Source organism: Heliconius melpomene, chromosome 13 (assembly GCF_056956725.1).
Source record: "Heliconius melpomene rosina isolate 202511_hmr_F chromosome 13, ASM5695672v1, whole genome shotgun sequence".
NCBI classification, from domain to species: Eukaryota; Metazoa; Arthropoda; class Insecta; order Lepidoptera; family Nymphalidae; genus Heliconius; species Heliconius melpomene.
Window position 1 is genome coordinate 16377480 of NC_140401.1, and position 27066 is coordinate 16404545.

The 27066-nt window shown below is 32.8% G+C and overlaps 1 protein-coding gene across 2 annotated transcripts; it reads left to right on the plus strand.

The window, feature by feature from the left end:
* The first annotated feature begins 1033 nt into the window (after nucleotides 1-1033).
* On the plus strand, nucleotides 1034-26949 carry Hipk (Homeodomain interacting protein kinase). Of its 2 annotated transcripts, XM_085196384.1 has the most exons (21): nucleotides 1034-1196; nucleotides 3854-3923; nucleotides 4689-4824; nucleotides 6987-7205; nucleotides 7335-7489; nucleotides 8092-8268; nucleotides 8711-8864; nucleotides 10007-10108; nucleotides 10279-10389; nucleotides 10983-11123; nucleotides 11421-11537; nucleotides 12098-12282; nucleotides 12456-12521; nucleotides 14479-14583; nucleotides 14921-15060; nucleotides 15850-16067; nucleotides 16454-16630; nucleotides 16899-16979; nucleotides 17405-17574; nucleotides 17994-18170; nucleotides 18818-26949. In XM_085196384.1, exons 4-21 carry the CDS (start codon nucleotides 7092-7094, stop codon nucleotides 18966-18968), a joined length of 2541 nt encoding a protein of 846 aa, XP_085052510.1. In that variant the 5' UTR covers nucleotides 1034-1196; nucleotides 3854-3923; nucleotides 4689-4824; nucleotides 6987-7091; the 3' UTR covers nucleotides 18969-26949. The 2 variants fall into 2 exon arrangements, with proteins under 2 accessions (XP_085052510.1, XP_085052509.1); XM_085196383.1 differs by lacking the exons at nucleotides 1034-1196; nucleotides 3854-3923 and having other exon boundaries at nucleotides 4695-4824; nucleotides 17997-18170.
* Nucleotides 26950-27066: the final 117 nt, after the last annotated feature.

The following is a 27066-nucleotide window of genomic DNA, read 5'->3' on the forward strand; positions in this document are numbered from 1 at the left end:
GTGGTCGTGCGTTCTAATCCCTCTTAAGGAAATGTTTATTTTATTAAATGAATGTAGGTACTTCCTTGTAATATGTCGAAATGTTATTCATTGTTTTTTAATTAAGTCATATAGATATATTCACTATTTAATTACCCAAGGTGGGTTTGCCTATAATATTGTTATTAAGGAAAGTGGTACTAATATTATGAATAGTGGTAGTATAATATAAATTCTAATAACAAAACGTACGAATTCTAATATAATGATCCATGAGTACCATTAGTATAGAGGCAGTAGTGTCTTGTAGTCCTTTTATAACCTTGATATTTTATAGATTAGTAGAGCCAGCGTATAACTGAAACATGTATGTCAATTTTATGTCTTTCAATATATTATTTACTTAACTTACCAAACATTCCTTTAAATATTAATTAAATTTATGTATACGAGGGTGGTGGCGAGAATTGGGGAAACCTATGTCCAGCAGTGGATAAAAGATGGCTGTCGATGATGATGATGACTCTTGTTAACATTTTTCATAAATAAATCACCAAATAAACATATAATAAAGAGTGAGTAGCATTGGCACTAGTGCGCACTGAGCTCAGGAACTCGGTTGAGTCTTTTAACAATATTGCCAAATACTTTGTTGCCAAACAATAATAAACCTGCCATTACAGTCACAGAAATCATGAGATATATGAGATTGGCCCTAATTAAAACGTCATGAAAGAGGATCATTTGGCTAAGAAATTCCTACCACTAATTATAATTGGTACATTATGCACGCCTCAGTTCCTCCAATTACGTTGTCTGTCTTAATATAGAAATTTAAGGAGTAAAGTAATTTATCACTATATTTTCGCTTGAACACTTCACTCTTTTTCTACACGGCGTAGGTATTATGGAAGTAAATAAAATATATTCAGCCATAAGAGCGATCGAACCTATCTGATCTTTTTCATCATTGTCATGATCATCATTGTATGTTTGTATATAAAAATAGTGATTAATGTAAATAAATGTTTTGATTGTCAACAGTGTGGGAGATAGCAAACCACGCCAGTCGTTGGTCGCGGCGTGTTCAGGCGCGGGCGAGGGCGCGGGCGCGGCGCGGCACAGGACGGGCGGGCGCGGCGGCACGACGACGGCGCACAGCAAGCAGCTGGCGGCGGGCGGGGCCAACCACCCGGCCCAGCCGCAAGGTAACAAACGTACGGTCAACCAATTTGTTATACTACATCTACTATATAAACACAACATTGTACACCTACACAATTCACCACTACTGATTTCGCAAAGAAATATTCATGGTAGATTGTCTTGATTGATAAATATTTAATCTCGCATACAGCAGGTTAGACAAAGGGAACCTAGTGTTAAGACACTCCGTTTCCCACTTTCCACCAAATTCTGGAGGCATTGCGAAACGCAACACCGCGCTATGCCTCGACACCAGACATAAGAAATAATGTCTGTATTTCTTGTTAGCTACAGAAATTTTGTGAAACCAAATTTGAATATTTATTATTCAAAATTTAGCTAAAAGGGTTTCGTTATTCAAAACATTCTTCGATAATATCTAGAATGAATATAATTAATTTACTTTGAAAATATTTTAGGATCATTTACAGATATTCTATAAATATTAATACCAACTTTAATTTTCATGGCAATTGTAATGAACTTTAATGTTTTTATGTTGTGCGAATAACTTCTACCAAAGCATCTTAAAGTACATTCAGAAATTTTACTTTATTATTATATTATTATAATTAAAATAATACGTAGCTAGTGTTTGCGTGCGCTTGCATTATTAAAATCTTCTTTATTTCAATCACTCACGAGTTAATCTTAGAATAATTGGCCTAATTGTTGCGATTAAATGCGTGTAATTTCATCACACGTACGTACTCATACATACGTATGTTTTGTAGGTAATGTTTGTACTAACAACATACGTTATTACTTATTATGGCGTAATATTGCCGCTACTTAGAAATTATAAAGTATGGGAATTGTAGTTTCCTAGTATGATATTATGTATTAATAAGATATTAATAAGATAAAGTTGACTTTGACTTTGTCTATTAATAAGATAAAGTTGACTTTGATTTTTTTGAACTTGAAGTATTATTAATGTGCATTATAAGTTGGAAATTGAAATATTGATATAATTATTTATTATTAACTAAAAGTATCTAAAATTAGAAATGTCAGCGGTTGATATTAAAAATGTACCTAATATCTATATATATAAAATCGAAAGGTCACTCACTCATCACGAAATCTCAGAAACTACATGTGCTAGGAATCTCAAATTTTGCATAGGAGTGATTTATAGGACGTAGGTGCTCGCTAAGACGGGAATTTGCAATATTCGACTTCTAAAGGGTTTTTTTTGGGGTCAAAAGTTTGTATGAAACTTCGTTACTACAAATGCTAGAAGTCTCAAATTTTGCATAGACGTCACTAGGACGTAGCCATGGAGACAGAAATTAAAAATAACATAGTTCACGCGGGTGAAACCGCGAGCGGGCCGCTAGTAGATTATAAGTCTTAAAGCATAAATATGACATATACGTATTGTTGTTTTATGTATATATTTTATAATCAATGATAACCTTCATTTTTAAATGTCAACCAAGCCAATCACTGGTGTAGTCTACATTTATATGTTTAAAAAGTGAGTTGTTCACTTTTTAAACATATAAATAATATAATTGGCTATTCAATATCTTTTTTTCTAACCTTGCTAGAAGTGTAGTTTTTACTTAAATACTTTCTATAAAAAATAGTATATCTTAATAAATAAACGATATTTTTACTTATATCACAATATAATTATGTAGCTGTAAGAGCTGTCCATAATCTCTTTATGTCTCCTGTTAGGCATAACATGTAAGATATAAAATAAACTACATAACACAAGAACTTCCTTATTTTTTTTTATTTAATTTGCTCTGAGGCAAAGCCAGGTTTAATCTCTAGTTTATGAATAAGTATATTGTTTTAGATATTCCACGATATCTTGTATCGTTCTCGCCTGACGCAATATGCGTTTTTGTTTAAATTATTCGCAGATGTTTGACGCAATACTTGAAGTTATATACACAGGCAGATGTTTTTATCAGAATTCTGGAAAATTTACTTTGATCATAATATATTAACATATTTTTGAAAATTCAAATAAATCTTGACGTAGGTACCTAATAACGTGACTGAGGGGCGTGCGATAAAAAAATTGCTTAAAACCATTTTTATATTATATTTTTTTATTCAAGAAATAAAAAAAATATGTAAAGATAAACATAGTAACAAATAAATAAAAATATACCTATTAAAAATCAGATGTATATTTTATAAATAATATGGGCTCTACTTTACATTGCGTAAAAGGTAATAAATAATATTTATATCTTTCAATAATGTTATCAAAATTTTATATTTTTAAGTTATTATTAGTAATTAAGACAATCTATCACAATTAACACTTACAATACATAAAATACTTACACACACATTAATTATATTTCATAAATTTGATACACTCTTTATTTTCTTAGTACACTGGCAGGATAATATGAAGAATTATTTTCAAATAACTAAATCTACATTGTAACAGTGTATATTACATTAATATCTTTCAATACTCCTATATATTTAACGCTATAAATATTTGATTTATCGATTCATATTAATCGAGGTTAGTAAATCAACCGTTTCAACCCATAAATAATAAATAAGTATCGTACATTTTTCTAATGGGGCTAATGTTAGTGCGTTATGTTTTCATGCGGGCGCGGTTTGGTGCTTGTGCCATACCACGGTACCACGATGTGAACTGATGCTACGCAATACGACGCTATAGGCTCCGGCTGCGGTGGCGATGGCGACTACCAGCTGGTGCAGCATGAGGTGCTATACTCCTCGTCGAATAGGTATGTGTTTTAAGTGCGTTAATACAGAACTATATATATATAAAATTCGACAATTTTCCTTAAGCTATTATTGTTCAGGGTTGTCATAAAAGTTATAAGGCTATGTCGAATTGCTTTTAATACCGTCAGATCTTCTACAATTTTCACTTTTTCCTTAAATTAAATTTCTTATTTTCTTCGTAACATTACTTCTAAGAAAAATAATATAGAATCTGGAACAGTTTCCATGAAAACCAATTCTGAAAAGTGTTTATAAACGAAGGTGCCGCTCTCAATCTGCTAAATATAACGTAAGCATTTGAAAAAAAAAACTTATCAAAATAAGCGGAACGGCATCCCGACAACTTCATAAATTGAAATGTTTTCTTTGTAGATTTGTATTGGACCAAATAAAAAAAAATAAAGGATTACGTATTAGTTTAGGTTTGCAGGAAAATATTGAAGGTATGATGCTTTGATTTCGGTTTTTTTGTTTAACATAAATCATGTGTAAAAATAATAATAATTCTAAAATCAAATCAATCAATGAAATTAGCTTTACGCTGTATCCTGTGCTCAGCAGGATAGGCAGAGGGAGCCTTGTGTTAATACACTCCGTTCCCCACATTCTGGAAGCATTGCGTGTTGAGTGACTGAACTCAACGCCGAATAATAATACTGTTTATTTTATAAGTTAATTATTAATTTTCTTCATTATTGAAGACCAAAAAACCAATTTACCATTTGTAAAAAAATATATGTTTTAATTTCATATTGTAATTTCAGGTACGAGGTGCTCGAATTCCTCGGGCGAGGCACGTTCGGGCAGGTGGTGAAGTGCTGGAAAAAGGGCACCAACGAGATAGTCGCCATCAAGATCCTCAAGAACCATCCCAGCTATGCACGCCAGGGACAGATTGAGGTTTGTACCTACTATATATTATTTATCCTTAATATCTATATACTTATATGACGAGAATATAATTTTATATAGGGTATAAGTAATGTATAAATATACACGATTAGAATGTTTATAGCTATAAAAAATTAGTGTATGTTTTCGTGATCTCACATCAGTTATACAAATAATAATTATTTTTCTATTTTTATTGATTTTGTTTCGCTTATGTATATTTATACAATAGGTTATTATTATTATTAGCATGAGATCCATGAAAAAGAAAGATTATAAGTTTATTCTACTCTAAGAATTGAGATTAAATAAATAAAGTCCGAAAAAAATTAGGTGCTTTTCCTGGTAACTCTTTCTTATTCTATTGTTATCCTTTACCAAATTAAGTGTTTTATAAAATAAGAGAAAATCTTTCTGCGAAAAACGTAGTAAACAAATTTATCTCTAAAAAGGACCTTTGTCATATTTTATCAGGCTTTTTGAAAGCTTTCACCTTTTAGGTGAGTTGTTTATAATGATGAGCATCAAGATATATCTTTTAGGTATACACTGTAATAGAAGTAAAGGAAGTAGCAGTTCATTCACTCGTTCAATTATTTGACTTTGACAATAAATGTTCACGATACATTTTATAATAAAAGGTTTCAAAAACTTAAGATTCATTTAGTTTTTTGTAATTAATACTAGTAAATATAATAAATTGCATCTTCAAATCACATTATATTATTCAATTAATTATAGTCCCACCGTACACATATTTTGAACGATAATAGTTAAGGAAAAACGTACAAACCGTTAAACATGCAATAAACCAACAAAGTACATACATCAGAGCACTACTGCAATAGAGATGCAAGTAGATACCTACATACAATGAACAGAAATATAGAACGAGTGTTGTTCCTTACACGGTACACTCATGTCCTATATATCAAAAAGCGTTATTTTCTCGTGAGTCGCTTTACGACACCGCCTGGCTGCGTTCCAGCTATCAAAATGTTTGTGTTTACCCACCAGAGTGCTCCCGCGGTGTATGGCGCTTTGGACGTCCCAACCGATTGGATAATTGACCAACTTTGTATATAATATAGTTATATATATATTGTTATAGTTATATTGTACATATACATATATATTTTACAACGACATATTGTATTTAAAATTTTATTATTTAATTATTCCAATATATCGATCTTTCTACTCTTAAGTGGTAATGTTGCAGTTGAAAAGTTAAATAAACCTTGGTATACTTATGAACATGACAAAATTTTTTTTTTTGCATTTTTTTCTTTATACTACCTAATTAGAGTTTAATGACTGAAACGTGTGTATGTTATCAAAAACATATTTTGGAATACTTTACTTTTTTTTCAATTAGAAAGAACATATTACGCGAAAGAACAATATTATAAGAAAGAACATATATTTAAATTACTATTAATATATCAAATAAATAAACATTATATGTAGATAAGGCAAAAATATAGTTAAACATTTCTGTCTTGTAGGTCAGATCATTCTACACTGATACCCCCGATTCTAATGTATTTATAGTACTTAGATCATATCTCGATATTATATGGCTGAAAAGAATTCCTCTTTTATACCGTTATATATAAATTATACTCCGGTCTATTAACTTGGTTCCGATACTATATTTATGAAAGATTTTATCTATTTATACGGAGCATTCTCCTCCTTATTCTATTCAATACAGCCAAAATTTCTTTTAGTGTTTTGTAAATTTCATTATTTATTTACGTAGGTACTGTTGTCGTCTTTTTAATAGTAAAAGATAAATGAGCGTTTTGTTTACTTTGTTTGTTTTCTTAAAATTAAAATAATATTTTTTTCTTAATATCATAATTACAAAAAAATTATAATATAATTTAATTAATTCACGTTATACCTGCTCATCTTTTTTGTGGATTCGATTCCCACTCGGGGAAATAAATTATTTAATATTTTTATTTCTTCACTCGAGTCTTGCAAAGCGTAACCATGAGTATCGCCATTCAACACCCAATGCCTGAAAAATTCGGCGGAATGTGGGAAACGGAGTGTTTTAAAACTAAATCCCATTTATGTACACTTCTATATGCTGGAAATAGCATGAAGCTAAAATAAAATGCTAAAAATTATAAATTTAATTATTCTATCAATCCCATCAGGTATCAATCCTCTCCCGCCTCTCGCAAGAGTCGGCGGACGAGTTCAACTTTGTTCGCGCGTACGAGTGCTTCCAGCACCGCTCTCACACGTGCCTCGTGTTTGAGATGCTGGAGCAGAACTTGTACGACTTCCTCAAACAGAACAAGTTCTCGCCGCTACCCTTGAAGTACATACGGCCGATATTGCAGCAGGTGTTGACAGCGCTGCTTAAACTTAAAGTTAGTGGTGTTTTTTTTATAACACTTTGCTTATTTTATTAGATATAATTAATGAAAATGTATTTCTTTATACATACTTTTGTGATTATGTACATTGATATAATAACATAAAACTTCTAATATTTCCAGCAATTGGGTCTCATCCACGCGGATCTAAAGCCAGAAAACATAATGTTAGTGGAGCCGTCTCGTCAGCCTTACAGGGTCAAAGTGATAGACTTCGGTAGCGCGTCGCACGTCAGTAAAGCTGTGTGCAATACGTATTTACAGAGTAGATACTATAGGTAAGTGTGTGTTTAATATTTTGAATTGTCAGCTTTTATTTTTCATCGAATGCATGAAATCCTGATAATATTTATTAGATAATGTATATAAATTTTGACGTAGCAGGAGCTGAACCCGCGTCTTTTGGAACTTTTCAAAAAGGGGGGGTTGGCACCTGGTGGAATATATTCAATCTCAGATCGAACTCACAACTATATTATTTCATTAACTGTCAGGTTCTGTCCTAATGCAGCATAATTGCCTATGTCTATCTGATAATATTTAAAAATGTCGGAGTAAATATTATAAAAATTGATTAAAAATAAATTGATATAGTATCAGTATTAAGATGTTTAGATTTTATCGATAAGTTAATTTCGGTAACTTTAATATTGATTTATCTTACTTTATATTTATCCCTAGGAATCATAACATAATAAAGATAAATAAATGCACAAAAGCGAGTAGTGTTACTGGAAACTTATATCTACATCTGTATTTAATCAATTAATTTAACAGACTGCAATATGAATGAAATAGACCAGCTTTTTTTTTTTTTGGGTTTTTGTGTGTTAAAAAGTATATTGTATTGTACATTGTAATTTCCTTAATTCCATTCCAGAGCACCAGAAATAATTCTAGGCTTGGCGTTCTGTGAGGCGATCGACATGTGGTCCTTAGGTTGTGTGGTGGCCGAACTGTTTCTCGGCTGGCCATTGTACCCCGGTTCGTCGGAATACGATCAGATTAGATACATATCGCAGACCCAGGGCTTGCCTACTGAACATATGCTTAACAGGTGAGATTTTATACTGTTTTTATCATTTTTCTTTGGAACCTAGCGTTCAAACATTCCATTCTCCATTAAGACACGTCCGTTCTCTGCTTAATAAGCTCGGCTCTGCTTGCTTATAATGTATTGAGTGGCGGCCACTGTAAAATGAAGAACAAAAATTATACAGTAATTCAAAAGTAAAATTTCTATTCATAGTAATGTTAAAAAATTATAAATTTAGGACAGTAATAGGTAATAAATAAGTACCTTTTAAGATTTCATTTAAAATATGTACACTTAATTTTAATTTGATTTTATTGATTTTAAAGTACTAACTTTAAAAACAGTACTTTTTATTATTTATAAAACATGTAAATAGTAAAACTTTTCTACTGTCACTTATGTTACCAAGAATTGCAAAATAGATTAAAAGGAAACATACATTTATACATTTCATATATTCCAGCGCATCTAAAACAGCAAAGTTCTTCTACCGAGACGTGGACAGTACATACCCATTCTGGCGACTCAAGACACCCGAGGAACATGAGCTTGAGACCGGCATCAAGAGTAAGGAGGCGAGGAAGTATATATTTAACTGTCTCGATGATATTGGACAGGTAAGATAATTTACGAATAATTGTCTTGTTTTCCACCACCTGCTCAATTTTCGAGTCATTGCGTGTTGAGTGGTAGAACTCAACGCCGGGCTAGGTGTTATTACCATAGCAAGGAATTGAAAATATTAAATAATTCTTTCCTCAGAGTGGGAATCGCACCCATAACCATAGCGATTACAATTACACGCTTCGTCAAATAATTATACTTTATCCAATTTAAGCAATTTCTCTTATTAAGTTGTTACTTAGACTGCAAACTTAATTGTTATGGTTGTGGGGTCGATTTCTTTTTGGTTTATTCTGGTTTCCTCATTCTAGTGACTAAGCAGAGTTTTCTCAAAATTCCTATATTTTTTATAAATAAACAATGCCAACAAGGTTACAAGACATGTGATAGATAAATAGTAAAAGAACGTCGTGGTGTAGCAGCAGAGCATCTGATTATAAACGCGTCAGTTGTGGGTTCAATTGCCACTTGGGGGGTAAAATATTTTAATTTCTTCCCTCTGCCTATCCTGCTATATGCGGGATATAATGTGAAGTTATATTGTTTATTTAAATGAATACTACGAAACCATACAATAATATAATAATAATATATTAACATTAAAACATTTATTATAAACGTGAGTTTATTAATTAATTAATAAAAATGTGATTTTATATGCAAATAATGAATATTTATGTTATTTTACTGACATAAAAACTTTGATTTAATACTAAGATTACACATTTCGAGGTTATTTCATTATAATGTGGTTGTTCTTTGCGTTATTCTTAGTGCCTTTTCTTTTATTTTAGACGTGTTTAGATTTTTTTTATTAAATTTAATATTTTTAGAAGTTATTTTATTAATAAAAGTGCTAATAATAATAAATTGGGCTTATGTTGGTATTGACATTTTTAATGGTTTTTTTTAATTGTAAATTAGGTTATGTAATATAATTTGATTTTAATTGTTTAAGTTAGTATTTCATATAAAAGTGATTTTAGTAATAATGATAAATAAATTTTATGTTAATATTGAAGTTTCATACCTTAGTATAATATAGTTATGTGATTTTTTTTGTTTTAAATGCGATTTAAGGTACGTAATACAGTATTATTCTTTTGTTTAAAAGTAGCTATTTTCTTGTTATCAGGTAAATGTACCAACAGATCTTGAAGGCGGCCAACTCTTGGCAGAGAAAGCAGATAGAAGGGAATTCATTGATTTACTAAAGAGAATGCTTACTATGGACCAGGTGTGTATTATGTTGTTTATTTATTACTACACTTAAATTGTGATTGTTATTCAGTAATTGTAACGAATAAAAATCGAATCCTTTAATTTAATACATGTTGTTTATTATTATGACAAAATATATTTTTATTTATATATACAATTTTAATTTACATAAGTAAAAAATTCCAGGAACGTAGAATAACGCCGGGCGAGGCGTTAAACCACGCGTTCGTGACACTCGCGCACCTCGTTGACTACGCGCACTGTAACAACGTCAAGGCCTCCGTTCAAATGATGGAGGTAGGGGATTCAGTCCAAAGCACTTATAGCACTTAGTGTAGAAAAGCGAGTTTTGTACTTTTTTAAACTATGAAATTATTATGTAACCACATTTATTTCTCATAGTAAAATAGTATGTAACTATGTGAGTCTAAATTTATCTTTTATTTTTCAAGTTGCAACATATTGTCTTCATATTTTAATTTTGTAGACTATTGTTAATTTTAACAATACAACTTTTGTCAATAATTATTTCATTATTAACAAAAGTTGCTTTGCTTGTCATATTTTTATTAATAAAAATATATTAAATAGAAATTGATTCAAACTGACCTAACTGGCTAATACTATTGCAACACCAGATTATCTCTGCCTATCCCAATGTACGAGATAGTTATTGGTGGGGTTCAACACCAGGCATTTTATTTGTATCAAATGCGGCGGATGGCTTGTTCTACAGTCGGAGAAGTTTAATTTTTTAATTGTTTGCTATGGTAACAATACAAAAAGCGCAGCGTCGAGTACAACGGTACAAGGCTCAGGAACCTAGTGTAATGTGAGGTACAGCGTGAAGCTGAAAATAGTATTTTATATTATTTTATTCTGTTCTTCAGGTTTGCCGTCGTTCAGGCAGCGTTGGCGGCGTGGGCGGCGAGTACGTGGGCGGCGTGGTGGCCCCCGCGGCGCCCTCCGCGCACCACCTGGCACTCACTATCAACCAGCAGAGGCTGAGGGCAGCGCCGTATGATAATTTGGTAAATATTTGCTTATAATTTACCAAGGTTTCCATGCCTCTCTTACCACTCATTCTTTGCTTCATAAATATTTTCGTACATCATTTTTTTTTCTAATAATAAAGGAGCTTCAAGTGGCTCAACGTCGAATTATAAATGTGACAGACATTTTTATCTCCTCACTCTGGTAAGGAGTCAAAACGCCGTCTTACCGACACTCAACACTTTTACTGAAAATTGTGCCGAAAGGAGGAAACTCTCTGCTATATGCGGGATACAGCGTAAAACTAAACAATTTGTTTTTTTTTTCAATTTTAGTACCAGTTGTATGGTGGCGGTCGCATGGCGGTAGGAGGTGCGAGGCAGTATGCTACTCGCGCAGCTGAACCGTTCCCGCATCAATTTGTTTCATCGATATTGTGTCAGCCTTATCCGGTATGGTTTTTGATTAATACTAATAAAATATACCTACGAATACAATTATTTCCTCACACATTCACAATTTTTATGTCATTTCTGTTTTTATATGTATTATTAATTTTATATACATTGGCCGTAAAGTCCACTTCTAAGGATTACATTAGATTTTCCCATTATAATTTATTACTTTAACTTATGTTAGTTTTCCTATTTCGGTAAAAAAGCGTGTTTGAGTTGCGCTATAATGTCTTAATATACACAATTAACCGGAAAAAAGAGTAAAGACCGGAAAAAAAATATTTTAACACAACATTTTTTTTCTGACCATGCTGTACACTGTCTGTCTAAGACTGTCACGTCAAAAAAAGACTAATGGTTAATTGTATAATGTTAAATCTTTTTAAGCTGACATTCTTATATGAAATTATAACTAATTTAATAATAAGTATAATGAATTTAAGTTTTTTATTGAATTCAGTTCTTTTGCGGTAATTAAGATTGTTTACAGTTAGACAATATTTTATTTTACACTGTAGCTTCTTTCCTTCCAATCTACATTATTTCCCTCGTACCAGGTGCAGCAGCTAGCAGCAGCGGCAGCAGCAGCGGCAGCGGCTCACCAGCATGGGGTTGGCGTGGGGGTAGGCGTGGGAGTGGGAGAAGTAGGGGAGTGGCGAGCGCCCCTCATAGTGGAGCCCGCGCCCCTTCCTGACCCTGACGTGTGGGACTTCCACCACCACCACCACCATACGCACAAGAGGTGAGTGGTTTGACAGTAACTGTAGAGTATGATCGACCGGTTATTGACGCTATAAAGTTAACTAGATGGTTGCACAGATTGGAAATAGTAATAACAAATGAATAGTAATATAAAAAAAGACAATAAAAATATATTAATAGAAGAAATAGATTACATGCGTCCATTGTTAACAGATCAACAAAGCAACAGACGAGCGCCGTGCCGCACTACCAGCCGCACCACCAAGCGCATCAATACAGGTGCTAATATATACAGAATAACTAATATACAATCATCATCATCATATTATATACTAGCGACCCTCTTGCGGCTTCGCCCGCTTTTACTACTGGATTATTCATATAATGTATGTTTGCAAAGCACTTAAGATAATGTGAAAATTAATTAAACCCTAATGCAACCCGCATTTTCGTAGTTTCAATAAGGATTTTTTAGTAGGTACCGTAATTTTAAATCTGTGCTACTAATCTTTTCAAGTACTTATTAAAATATATTTAAATGACTATTTTTAGATAGTTAAATGACTATTTTTAAAGAGGAAGAGGAAGAAATTATAAACAAAAATCTACCTACTAATAACTACTACAAAAAATATAAAACCAAATATATCGCGTTGAAATAATACATTCAACTCCAATTATCCAATACGTGCAAACGCATCTAAATCTTCGTTGCTATAAAGGCAGGCGGGTTTTTTTTTCGAGCTTGTGGTTAATGCTGAAGAGGGTATTCTGTCCCTGATGAAAAGCAAGCGTTACGTAGCTGCCTGTGAGGAATATTAAATAGAATGCCTCGGCCGCGAATCGAACCCGGGCCGCCCGCGTGGCAGGCAAGCATTCTACCACTGAACCACCGATGCGGGTAAGACAGGCGCGCTTGTATTGCATGGCGAGTGGCGAGCCGTTTCGCAGCAAGGATTTTTTGATATTGTAACAACTTCTAAAGTACTTATTAAAATGAAAAACAGTAAAAGACAGTTTTGATCTACATTAAATGGCCAACGTAACTAATATACTTATTTATATGCTGAGAGTAAGGGATAAGTGAAACTTGAGTAACATACAGCTGATGTGTCAACGGCGGGATATGTCAACAATTAAATGCGTTTTTCTCTAAAACTTTTCGCAATTTTGAAATAGTGTAAAAAGCTAATTTTATCTTCGTTTAACGTAGAAATTTAATAAAGAATTTTAAAAGATAAGGATTAATACCATTATGGAAAAATATCCCTCACAATAAAAAATATATTGAAATTACAATTTTTAAACAGAAATATGATCACTACACGTTATTCTTAAAAGATACGAATATGCTCTCGCTGACTTTTTTGTAGATCTTATTAAGAGGAACAATACTCCAGTACATTTTTTTCATGTAGTACTTACCATTAAAGCAGCGCATGCGCGAAAGTGTCTCAATGGGTAGGACTTTATACACATTTATCGTATTTATGTTAATTTACATAAGAATGTACAAATAATAAACTATATATAAACCTTCCCTGAGAAATACTCGACCTAATGGTGAAAACCGCATAAAAATCCGTTGGGTGGTTTAGAAGAAGAAGAGTTAGAAAGTTCAGACAGACACGAAAAGCGACTTTGTTTTATAAGATATAGGATATGATATATTTTCTGACTTAGTACTCATTACTTATATGTAGCTTTTATTTTTTCATACAGACATTTTAACTCAAGGCTTTATGGCCCTTTTTCTTACAAAGCACCTAGCGTTAGACACGGCTTCTTTTCTTTTTGTTCTTTTTTACTATGCTCTGATTTTTAATTTCTCCGTTTTTTTTCATCTATAAAGTTATTTCATTATTATTCAACTACTGTTTTATTGCCATTGATTAACAATTTATTTTGTTATATTACATAGAATTATTATAATATGACTATTTCAATTATTATAATAGTTAAACCAACAATAAGATTATATAATAATTAAATTATGCAATCAATGCGATAATTATAATCAAACGTTTTCCATATGCTATCAACCTTTTTCATATTTCTATATACTTTTCTTATGGTGTCATAATCATTACATTTACATTAATCGATTTTGATGTTTTTTTATTTTTGAAATGGTAACTGAAAACTAAAATGACTGGTCTTATTTTTTTTTCTTATTTTTTACATATATAGTACATATATCGTAAATATAAAGTAACAATATCTTAATAAAATCCAGTATGGCGAGCGGTGGCGGTAAGAAAGAGGCGACACAGCTTTCACCGGTAAAGAAGAGAGTGAAAGAAGGCACTCCTCCGTCACGGCACAGGCACCATGATCATACGTGAGTTTAATGTTTTTTTTATATTGATTATTTAGTAAGTGTGTAAAGGTTTAATAACAAACAAGAAAAAAAATACTTTGAAAAAATAACAATTATACGAGTGATGAAATAAAAGTATTAAATATTTTCCCGAATGGAGATCGAATCCACAACCACTCGTTTACATTCGCCCGCATGTGCGACTGCGCCACGACGGCCATGTTATATGAATTATCATCATCTAATTGTATTTCTTTTCTGTGTAAATAATGATATTTTTTAGATTTTTAAGATCTACTAATCTTACTATATCTTAGAATAATGGAAATTAATATTTCTTATATATTTCTTGTAACAGAGCCCGTAATCCTACAACTACGTGGGACGCCCCCTGCGCAGCACCACACACAATCACCATAAGAGACACTCCTTCACCGGCGGTCTCAGTCATCACCATATCTGATTCTGATGATGACAACGAGCCAAGGAATAACAGAGGTGACTTATTATTAATAATTACAGTACTTGGAGGTTTAGTTATTAACTGATGTAACTTTAATACACAATAGTGTTGTAGTGACATTTTAGTAATATACTGATATAATAAAAATGAGCCCAAAAATAATAGAGGTGATTTATTTTAATATAAAACATAAAAAATATCCAGAATCCATTAAAATTTTCACAGTATTCAATATCATTCTTTATTTGCTATATACATAACATTTTTGAATACAAAAAAATGCCTTTGTTGATTAAATTTCTACTAGAATACTGCTTATATAAGGTATACATTTGATTTTTGCAATATTGGAAATATTAAAAATGGAGTGATATAGAAACCATATTATATTTATAAATTTTGATCTTTTTTAGGCTTAAAGATGTGCATTATTATTATTTTTATATTTATTATTTGTAGTGCCATACTGGTTTTCAATGGAACATAATATAACATGCATAATGATGCATGTGATTCTGTATCTAGTCATTTCTGTAGTAATTCTTTGTTGAAGACACCATTTGTAGTTATAATAGGTGATTATTTTATTTAAGAAATATAAAAATATGTAAATAGATTATAAATTTACTTGATAATGAAGATGACATATTCTAGCTATTATAAAATATTAATTGCCTTTGGCACGCTGCAGAAAAACGTTTTTAGATACAGCAAGAAAATCCAAAACTAATATAAAATAATAAATAAATAATAATTCATTGTGAATTTCTAATTGTTATAATATTGATATATTATAAATAAGAGAAGTGTCCATATAATCGCAGGTAGCGGCGATTGTCAACAAAACTCAACAGCAAACACGCACGTGCACACAATAAACGGCAACACGGCAACAGCAGTGACTGGCGTGTCAGGCGTGTCAAACGTGTCAAACGTAACGGCGTCAGTGGCCACCGGCGTCATATGCAGCGCCAAGACACCACGTGACGAGCGTCACGTCAAACACGAGCCGCACCAGCAGCAGCCGTGTCATCATCATAATGTGAGTGTTGATTTTTTTTTTAGCTTCACGCTATTTCCCGCATGTAGCAGGGTAGGCAGAGGGATCCTAGTGTTAATATTTAAAACATTCCGTCCTAAATTTTTTGCTTAATCTTCAAGATATTTGTGTTCAGGGGTGGAGTTCTATGCCGCACTGTCTTCTAGAGAAAGGAAATGAAAATAATTGAAGTATGAATATATATATGATACATTTTATTAGACTGTCCGTTCAAACATAACATCGTTAAATGTTTTCGTATCGTACAAAAATTTAAGAATAATTATATTTTTTCTTGTTTTATTTTTTTTAAAAAATCAAGATAAATTTTCATATACTAATTTAATTATGATTCCCAAAATACTTACAACAAAATTAACAACCAACAGCAGCAACAACCCCAACCACAACAACAACAGCAACCACAACAGCTACAACAACGCCAAGCGCCAGCCCCACCACAAGCGACGCCGCAGAGCCAGAAAAAGCGACTTTTAGCTCTCGCTCAGCAGGAGCAAGCGAAACTCGAGCATCGCGACCACCAGCCCGCCGCCGCGCACTATAATGTAATTATTTGTTAGCTTTTCCGCATATAGCAGGATCAGAGGGAATGTAATGTTAAGGCACTCCGTTACCCACGTACTGCCCAATTTTTGAGGTTAGCGTCGGAACTGAACGTCGAGCTTTGAGAGCGAAAATATTAAAATAATTAATTTCCCCGAATGGTAATCGAGCCCACAAAGTTAGTGCAGTTTGACGCCGGGCCTAATATTTGATATGGTGATATAATTATTTCCAAAATAAGTTGTAATTATATGTATCTGTTTATTTCAGAGCGGTTCGACGGTACGCCAAACGAATGACTATCAATGCAATCAGTATGTTCCTCCTACGCAGCAACACAAGAGAGATAGCGTAAGTACCGTATATATTATAATAATAAAAATATTTTTAAAAATGTAGGTATTAGACATAATATATATGGAACTAAATATTATGCATAAAATAATCTGTCTCTAAAGATTTCGAATTTCCAACACTTACAAGTAAGATATCTAAAGAAATTGGGAGGTTTGTGACTGCAACGCGACAATTGTGGGTTCGATACCCACCCAAGGAATGAATTATTATTTCTTATATTTTTCCATTTCTTCGCTCTGGCACCAAGACAAAAGCCCGGCATTGAGTTTCGCCCCCTCAACACGCAATGCCCCGAAAAATCCGGTAAAAAGTGGGGAACAGAGTATCTTAACACTAAGTTCCCGTTGGTAGGCCCTTGATGTATACCAACCGGGGTATAGGGTGAAGCTGATTTATTTACATACTTTATTTCCATATAGAGCGGCGGCTGTCGAGACTACCTGCCGGTAAGCGGTGCAGTGAGCGGAGTAAGCGGAGTGAGCGGAGTGAGCGGCGTGAGCGGAATGGGCATGAGCGTGAACGTGGGTCCTCCGGCCGCCCACAAGCACGCGGCACACGCGTGGCATCACCACCCTCATCCGCATTATAAGTGAGTTTCGCTTTTTTTGTGGGTCTTAAGTGGGCTTTCAAATAAGTTCGAATGAATTGAATACCCAAAAATTATGTTATTTATACATACAAATTTTAGAACCAAGATTAACTTTTAATTCGTTCGATAAGAAATAAAAAATACAATTTAATGCAAAATGCAATCGTGAGAGCTGATCTTTCAAAATGTTGATCACATTTAATTATGCACATGTATTTTTATTATTTATAAATGGTATCACACATTTAGTGAGCAAAGGGAGTCAAAATGTAACATTGTTTGGCAAGGAGTGGGCAGTGGTCACTACTTTTTTACTTTTAGGTGTGGTCTAATAATCCCTTGAATAATTGACCCTTGATTAAGTTGCAATTTCTGAATGTCGCTGCTAAAAGTGGTAACTAACCCTTCGTTTCTCCCAGAAGCAGTGTGAGCAGCGGTCACGCCACGGGTGGAGTGGGCACAGTGAGCGCAGTTGGCGGCGTGGTGGGTGGTGTGGGTGTGGGTGTGGGCGCGGGCGGCGGAGTGCTGTCCCCGGGCGGCGTGTCTCCCGGGTACCTGCCGCCGCCGTTGTATGTGCCCACTTATCATTACCATACGTAAGTTGAGTCATGTTCATTAATTGGTTGGTATTTATCGTATTTTACAGCACCTTTGCAGCATTTTTTTATTAGCGACACGATTTGATAATATAGTAAATAATAAAAAAGTACGCAAAATTATATAAGATTGGTTATTTTACAAGATTGATTTTCAATAATTGTACTTCTTTGATGAGAATTACACGAAAAAAAAACATAATTTAATTTTTAGCTATTATATCTGTATTAATATTAAAACAAAATTATAAAACGGAGGAGTTTCTATGTCTGAACGCGCTAATCTCGAGGACGAATCCAACATAATAATACATTTTAATAACTGACATCTTTTTATTAAGGATTACTATAAGGTACACTTTATAACATCACTTTTTCAATGTATTATACCTGCTTTCAAAATTATCTTGATCATTTAAGTATGTCATACACGATTCTTAGTCAATACTTTATTTGACCATGGGGCAAAAAAATAGTGACAAAAGCTAATAATTATTTGCTTATGTGTTTGAGTATTAGCGCCAAATATATATTGCAATATAATAAAAAAAAACCTTGAAAAATTCTCAACACTTTATTAATTACAAATTTCTTTACAAATTTAAATAAAAAAATTACAATATTTCTATAAACCTGTTCTTTTTCAGTGGTGGGGTAAGCGGAGTAAGCGGAGTGAGCGGAGTCACTGGACCTCCGCCCGCCCACCACGGCAGCACACGCCTGCCCTACCTTCAGCCCTACTCGCCCACGTACCTCGTGCCGCAGCACCCGCAACAGCATCTGTGGTACACCGACTGAGACCACCGCGAGATAACCACCGAACACCAGAGATAGCTACCGAAGATACTACAACCACCACCACGAGTCAACTAACCACCAGTAAAGATGTTACTACTGACCACCGTGCTACCACAGTGGTATATATGGATTATTGAAGTTAAAGCCCTCGCCCACTAGTAAAGCTATAAATGGACCAATAAACTGAAGCTATGTGAAGATATACCGAGATATTGTATGTGGGATTATTGTAACAAAACGACGATACGAAATAACTGTAACAGTTTCAACGAAATCGATTATGAATAGTGATTGTGTCGATACACAATCGATTATATAATATCGATATATATTGGACGCTAAGATTTTTTATGTTTTTTATTATTATTACGTAACGCACAACTCGCGGCCCTTATTGACGAATCAATGTATATGGTTGGATATTCGATAGTTCGACAATAAGGGCCAACGAGTAATGAACCCCGAACCGTCTTCACACTGCAATTTTATATACAAAACTGTGACTAGTGTGTTTTGAACGCGTGTTTTAATGTTCTCGTGTGTCGTCCTATAGACCCGGTTTACATGGCAATTGTACGACTTGTAATATTTCTATTATTATTAAAATGTATGGAATTGTCGTTCACATGTCGTGTAAACCGCTTTTAATTATTGTATTTGATTATATTATAATATAGGTGTGGTTATATTATAGCACTAACCGAAGCTTTAAGGGTCGCTTGTAGTTAGTGATTTTTTTTTCCAAAATTTCACTCATTATTAATTATTACACGAGACAATGTGTATTGTTTACTATAATCGTGTACAAATTAGATGTGTTTATTATTGTGTTTTTATTATTTCCTATTTGCGAACTAATGTAGGAAAATAAGTTGTATTTTAAGTATATGTATACGCGTAGTGACAAAATTCTATTTTTATTTTACTTGTACATGATATGATATTACTATGATATGGTTATGTTAGAAGAGAATGGTGAGTGTAGGTTGCATTTACTAATATTTTATATGTTTAATAGTCTTTAGAGTTTCTACCAAATTAAAAACTGTTTTATTAATTAATTAGTTAACTAATTAATGTATTGATATACTGGTGTATTGATGTATATTTATATAATAAGTAGTCTTTAGTTTGACATCGCGTCAATTATATTGATTTATTGATTTAGGTATTGAGATTCATTACTTTTATGTTTACGTTCCATATCACGTAGTTTAGTGGTTTCTATCAAACCGACAAACATGCTGTGTTTATTAACTATTTAATCATATTAACTTTAAACATTATGTAGATATATTCTATTTGTATAGGTGGTGACGGATTGTATAGTTATAGATACAATATTATACTAAATAAAAAAAATTAAATATAACACCGCGTTAACCGATTCTTGCGAATTTATCTTTTTCAAAATTGGTTAATTGTGTGAAATCAAATGAAGCTTTTTGCGGACAGTGGCTTCTATAGCTTCAATATAGGTCGTAATATTGAAAATATTTAAGTGCAGGTTCATATCCCGTTTAAATGTTTTCAGTACTACATAAAACGAAAAAAATATATTTAATAGTCTTATTAAAAGTTTAAACGAAATAAACATTTATAGGTTATCCTGTACATTTATTAGATAGAAAAAAGTTGTTGATACTATCAAGCGGAATATTTACGACTTTCTTTTTATTATTAGTTAGTGGGACGTTGTTCTGCGTTAAACTATTGCTGGGTACCCCGTTCAAATCCGACAGGTCCACGTTGTTTACTTATCGCACTGATTTCATTTATTAATTATCTATTTTTGTATATATAATCAAATTATAATAACAGTTAGCGTTCTAGGTATTATTGTTTAATTATGTGTTTCTATAATTTCGCTTTAGTTGTTTTCTATATAATTTATATTTAAGATGATATAGCCTGTACCATAATCTATGGAATTTTAATGTTTACTGATAGGTTATTCAAAATTTCCTAAAAATCTAATGTTTTAAATGACAACAAATTATAATAATATAATTAAACGCCGTTTTTTAAAATGTAGCACATTAGTCCTGACTTGTAGCTGCCTGACGATAATTTTAGTTATCTTTTATACATCTTTGATTTTTTAAATTATTTTATTTACTTACCTACTTGTATCGAAGCATTGTATCCAATATTCAAAATGCCAGTTTTGTCTGTTAGTTATCCTGTTCTTTCATTTTAGTCGGATTGTGTTTCAATATTATGTCTTGCCTTCTTTTTTTCTTTCTTTGGTTATTTTAGTCTATTTTATACAATGCTTTTTCCATACAATTACACAGTGTCCTCATATAACACTTTTATTTTCGTACTTGGTTATGAATGTTTAATAATTGACATGTATTTTATATAATAAAGTCACAATAGGATTTCAAATTGTGAGACGCGTTTCGTATTTAAAATATATTTGTAAATTTAATGGCCTAGACCAATTGATCTCTAAGCTATACTGTAGTCTAACTAGTATTGATTTACTTTCATCTTGCTTGCGTCTTTTTAAATAGCTTATTTGACTATCAAACTGATAATGATTATTAATATCATGAAAAAAAATGCAATTTTACGTCGATTAAATATATTTTTATTATTTTATTAGAAAATGTAACTGAATAGCTGTGTATATTCAATTAAAGCGCCATTTAGTAATATGATTTTAATGGCTTACTCCGAAAGGCAAATTACTTTTGTAATTACGAAACGAATTTGATATTTTATAATAGGTTTATTCTGTGTAGCACAACAAAGTGTCATGATGTAAATTCATAAGTTTTCGTCATTTTTTGACCCGTTTGTGGAACTGGGATTAATCAAAAATATATATATTTATTTTTCTTATTCTTTTTTTATCTGTATCATTTGTCTAACTTATTGAGAACTATTCATCTTACTGAGAACTATTATAATTATTACTATTAGGAAAAATAACCATCGTATATCTAGATTGTAGACGTAGGTCCTATGATAGTCAAATATTCTATTTTAAGTTTGTTTATAATTAAGTTGTTTTATTTTGCGGAACTTTGGGTTAATTTAAGTGTATTAACAAATGTATAATTAAGAGTGCATCTTTCATAGATTTAATGAATCGCTTATTGTTTTTAATTTTTAGTCGTGATTTAATATTGCCTTATCACTTATGTATAAGTATTGAGGGGCATGTCGGGTCGTATACACTAGATATATATAGTAAAATACAGCGTAAACTCTACATAACGACACTGCAGTGGTTGTTGAATGGACTGAAAAAATAATAAATTTATATTATTACCAATCTAGTATAAATTTTGTAAATAATAAACCTTAATAATAAAACGAAATAAAATAATAGGTATTAAATATGAAAAAAACATCTTTTGTTTTTGATTTTCATTTTGTTAGTTTTTTTGGTACACATGACGCTGACAATTAAGTCATTTTCGTCGTTATACCAAGTGACGTTACATAGACTTTACACTGTATGTTATATATAAAACTCAAACTGTCCGTACGTGTGTCTATTCGAATGTAAATTTGGGTTGTTGCAATAAATTTTCTAAATAAAATCACATTCGCATACAACAGGTCGACCTATAGGTTTATTGATTAACGACAATAATTAATTAATTATATAACACAATGTACAAATACAAGATATTTGTTAGTGACTTTGCTTTAGTGTTCATAAGTTTTTGATCTTGTATGGCCCGAATAGTTTGTTTTTTTCCCCACTGTGATTTTGTATTGCGGTGTATGGCTTTCTACGAAGCTAATTGCTTACACTTTTATCATAATTATGTATGGGTATTTTATGTTTTACTGTTAGCTGTAGCAACCATTAACGTAATATAAACATTTTTTTGGTGATCAGGGGATAGCGATGAATGTTGCTTAAGATTTATTTTCTTTATTAATAATTAATCATATAGTTATTATGGAGAGAATTGTAAATAAACATCCAGATACCCCTTTTTATTTTACTTTTATTTTTTCCTTTTTTTGTCCTTGGTTTTTGTTTTTTTTTTTAATTTGGCTGCCGTGGGCCTGTCTATAATGTTTGTCGTAGGACGAGGATTTACGCTTTTTAAAATATTTTATTAGCTAATTAATTATTGATAATCACAATTAAAGATTTACGCAAACATTAACATTGCTGTGGTCTAATCATCGTGGTAGAATCATCAGTTGTTATATTCTGTAATATCTAAATCCCCGTAAAGCACAAGTTGGCCACAGTGGTAGATTGCGCGCCGTAATTGTACCTAAACTCATTGTTATAGAGGCGTGAATCGCCTGAGCTGCTGTCTCGACAATAACCCAGTGTCAGACAATAATCATTTACTTATAACACAGTACGGTCGATGAGTCGTGCCGTCCTGAAATTGCCTACAGATGTTTGCGCAGATTTGATTTTAGATTAGATTTTTCCTTTTCATTATTTTCTTTCCGAGTGAACAGTGCGCTAAAGTACAGAAACTTCAGGGTGGCCACAACTCGTCTACCCTACTGTACTTTATTATTTGCCTCAGTAGATCTTCCGTTCGCCCCGTATTAGACGAATAGCTAAATGTTTTGTTTATATCATTATATTATATAGTTCTAGAATATTCAAACGTAGTAGATATCATTCTAGCCGCAGATAAGTTCTTTTTTTAATAATAATTATTATATTATATTAATATATATGTTAATTATTCGAAATAATATATGTAATCTCTGCGAGTCATGGAGGATTCTGTCTGTACCGTATATTTTTAGTTAATTATAAGATGTATAGATTAAATAAACGCAATTTTTAACGTTTGTTCTACGTCAGAATTCTTATGTCGATTTTTCAGTTATTCGAGCACTGAAATGTTTCTTCCATAGACTAGAATGGTGTCTCTTTAAATATTTAAAAACTAAGATATTTCGACTCTATATGCACTGAACAAAAAGTAATTTTTCAATAATTATGGCTGTATTTAAATATATTTTATGATAATATTGAATATAAATATGCATTATAAATGTTTAGAAACGAAGCGTTAATAGCGAGAGATTTAAATTTAGTTAATCATTAGTACTTAAATGTTTCAAAGGTGATTCTCGTCGTATTCGTATATAAAGTTAGTCGTTCAACCGTTTGTCTGTGTAAGTCTATATCGACTGAATGAACCTACCCTACTTTACGTACGCTTAGACGCAGCTTCTAGTGTATAATGTTCTAGGTGTCGCACAGTAGTCCGCTCAAGCGATGTTCTCTACCGTTGAATACGCACTTTCAAGTAAACTAATATATGTATAGGATAGTATGGTTATATGCTGTGAGATTATAATATCTCTACTGAAATTGGCAAACAAACGATATCAAAATCTAAACTATAGAACGCCTGCAAGTTTTGAGAGGCAACGTTTTACAGGGACGCACGTCGTCGCGAAGTCACAAGTCTGATCTGAAGCTCGTAGCGTTTGATACTCATAGTGGGTAGTGGGTAGTGGATACCGTAGCCGGTAGCGCGTAGCGGGTAGTGGGTTCAACACTACCACTAGCTCTTACGTAGAATAACTTTTATATATTCGACGTTCTATGTATCTACCTTATAGGTATGTGTGATAATAAAGTTAAGCTTTCAACTAGATGAAGTACAATGAATTCTAATGATTATCTCATAGGCCAATGTTTATAAATATTATTTTTACACTGTCTTAATATAAATGTGATTTTGTCTGTAGATTAACGTTTTAGAATATCGCGGTCCAGTTCGTCGGAACACTTTGCGTGACGTACTCTAAGATATATATAAAGTTTTTCTAAATCCGAGTTTACAATGTTACCACACCATTATCAATAGTGATTCCAAAGCTTTCCACCGAGTGTTAGCTAGTGCTATAGCCTATACCTGATGTAGATAGTGTTAAGGTCGACCGCATGCGCATCGCAAGTCTGTTCTCACCAAAATATTTTGCCGTCCAAGTTTCGTACCTCTCGTGCGACAGACAGACAGACAGCTGGACTGCTCTATTTACTATTTAACATAACTCATTTTAACGATTCATATTTCGACACCAACCGACTTTTAAAAATTCTATAGTCGTAAGTATTTTATATTCATATAGAGCTTATAGAGGGTTTAGGGCTATAGTCGAATTACGATAAGCTGTGGCGGGAGCGGTCAGTCAGAGTGTCACTACAACTTCATTTTGAACTATTTTAATTGCTTTACATAATCTTTACATTAACACTTCAAACTACTCAATTTATGTAGTTAAGTTCTAAAGCTATTGTAATTGCACGTTTTCATATATATTTAATATTTAAAAATCGATTCTCTAATGTAAATATGAGACGTGTGCGTGGCGTGTGGCGCGCGACCGACCGCTCCCCTCACCACCCAACAGATATCAGGGATGTTCTAGAGTAGCGGGCTTTTACCTTAGTTGATTATCAAAGATTTATAAAACTATGGGTGTAGTATTTTACGCGTAGGTTAAAGTTTATATATTGTCGTTTTCTTATCCGTTTGACGAGTGCGAAGCGACAACGGGATTTCCAACACGTCGCGAGTCCTGCGACGAGCGACCGATGTCGCCAACGAAAGCACGTCTCAGTGTCACGTCAGCTTATTAACGAAATTTAACAATTATTAAATAATACAAAGTTTCGAACTTACTTTACTATGTGTCGTAACTAGTATAGAACTAACGCGCGATCGTATAACTGTTTGTTTGTATTCGTCATTAATGTTCGTAAACTAAGCTTTTTTAAACTAAAACGTGTTACTAATTAAACGTTTAAATATGTAGAGGTTCAAATTGCAGTTGTTTTTAGCGTAAATGTCATTTTATAATGTAATCTCGTTGTTGCCTGCTGCTACTCGCGAGTCGTAGGCGCACTTACGTAGATAGCGTCTGAAGGTTTATTTCTATGAAATGTGATTTGTGTCCAAGTAATTCGATATTTGCTGTCTTTCTATATAACATAATACGTTAAGAGTGCCCTAATAGCGTCCAGTGAGATTGTTTCGTTCTGTGTATCAGTGTCTACGAGCGGGCAGCCGCTCCATACTCACCTCCACCTATCTATGCTAGTATAGTTTCAGTAATGTAGGTCTACGACCAAATTAGATGGTAATTTTAAATATATCTCGAAACACAAATATATATAGTTATTCGTACGCTACGGACTAGCGCCGGGCCCCGGCGCCGGTCGAGGCCGCGGGGACTAAAGTACAAATTTATCAAACTATCCCCGACCTCGGATGCTTTGAGCTCTTTTCTTATATACTTAGTATTATATAAGAGAAAGAAGTCGCCAGTCGTTCACCAACACGAGCATTAGATAACTTAAATTGCATCGTTCCAGTGATATAAGGACTTTAATGTACTTTTAAACTTTGTAAACCTCACCTAAGTGTTAGACCGTGGTAGAATAGTTAAATATCGGTGACAGGATCACGTTTTCGAATTAAATCGTAATTTTATAACAATTGATGTGCCTAATTGTAACTCTACTGATGTAAATGTATATATATATAATTAGCTACTATATATGTATATGTACTTGTATGAATATCTCGTGTTTATCGCCAGTTGGTTCGGACTTCGGAAGTGTTTTAAGACAATAACTTCTCATTTGCCGCAATCTCTATGCGTATTTTTTTCCTTTTCAACTTAAACTAATTTTTTTTTTTCATGAATTCTTAACTCTGTTTTTCAAATTGGTCGATTTATTGTTCCTCGATGATTGTAATAATGGTAGGTTTTGTATCGAGTACAGGTTCATTTCCCAATCGACACGTAGCTCCGCCTCGATAGGAGTTAGCACGCCACAGGATTTTTTGCATTTTAAAATCGTAATTAGCCAATTTTTGTATCGAATGTTTAGTTAGAGTATAGAGAGAGACGTGTCTGGTGTCTCCTGTACTCGCTGTGTACACGAATATTGGGTATCGGTAGTTGTGTAGACTTGATTGTGATATCAATAAACATTTTCATACGAGCATCCAAACACTTGTTTTAATTACCTACCTACAACAATGATGTGTGTGTCTGTGCTTCGTTATGTTTTATATTATTTTTTAAGATACAAAAATAAAACTTCGCACATCAATGAGATATTTATTAC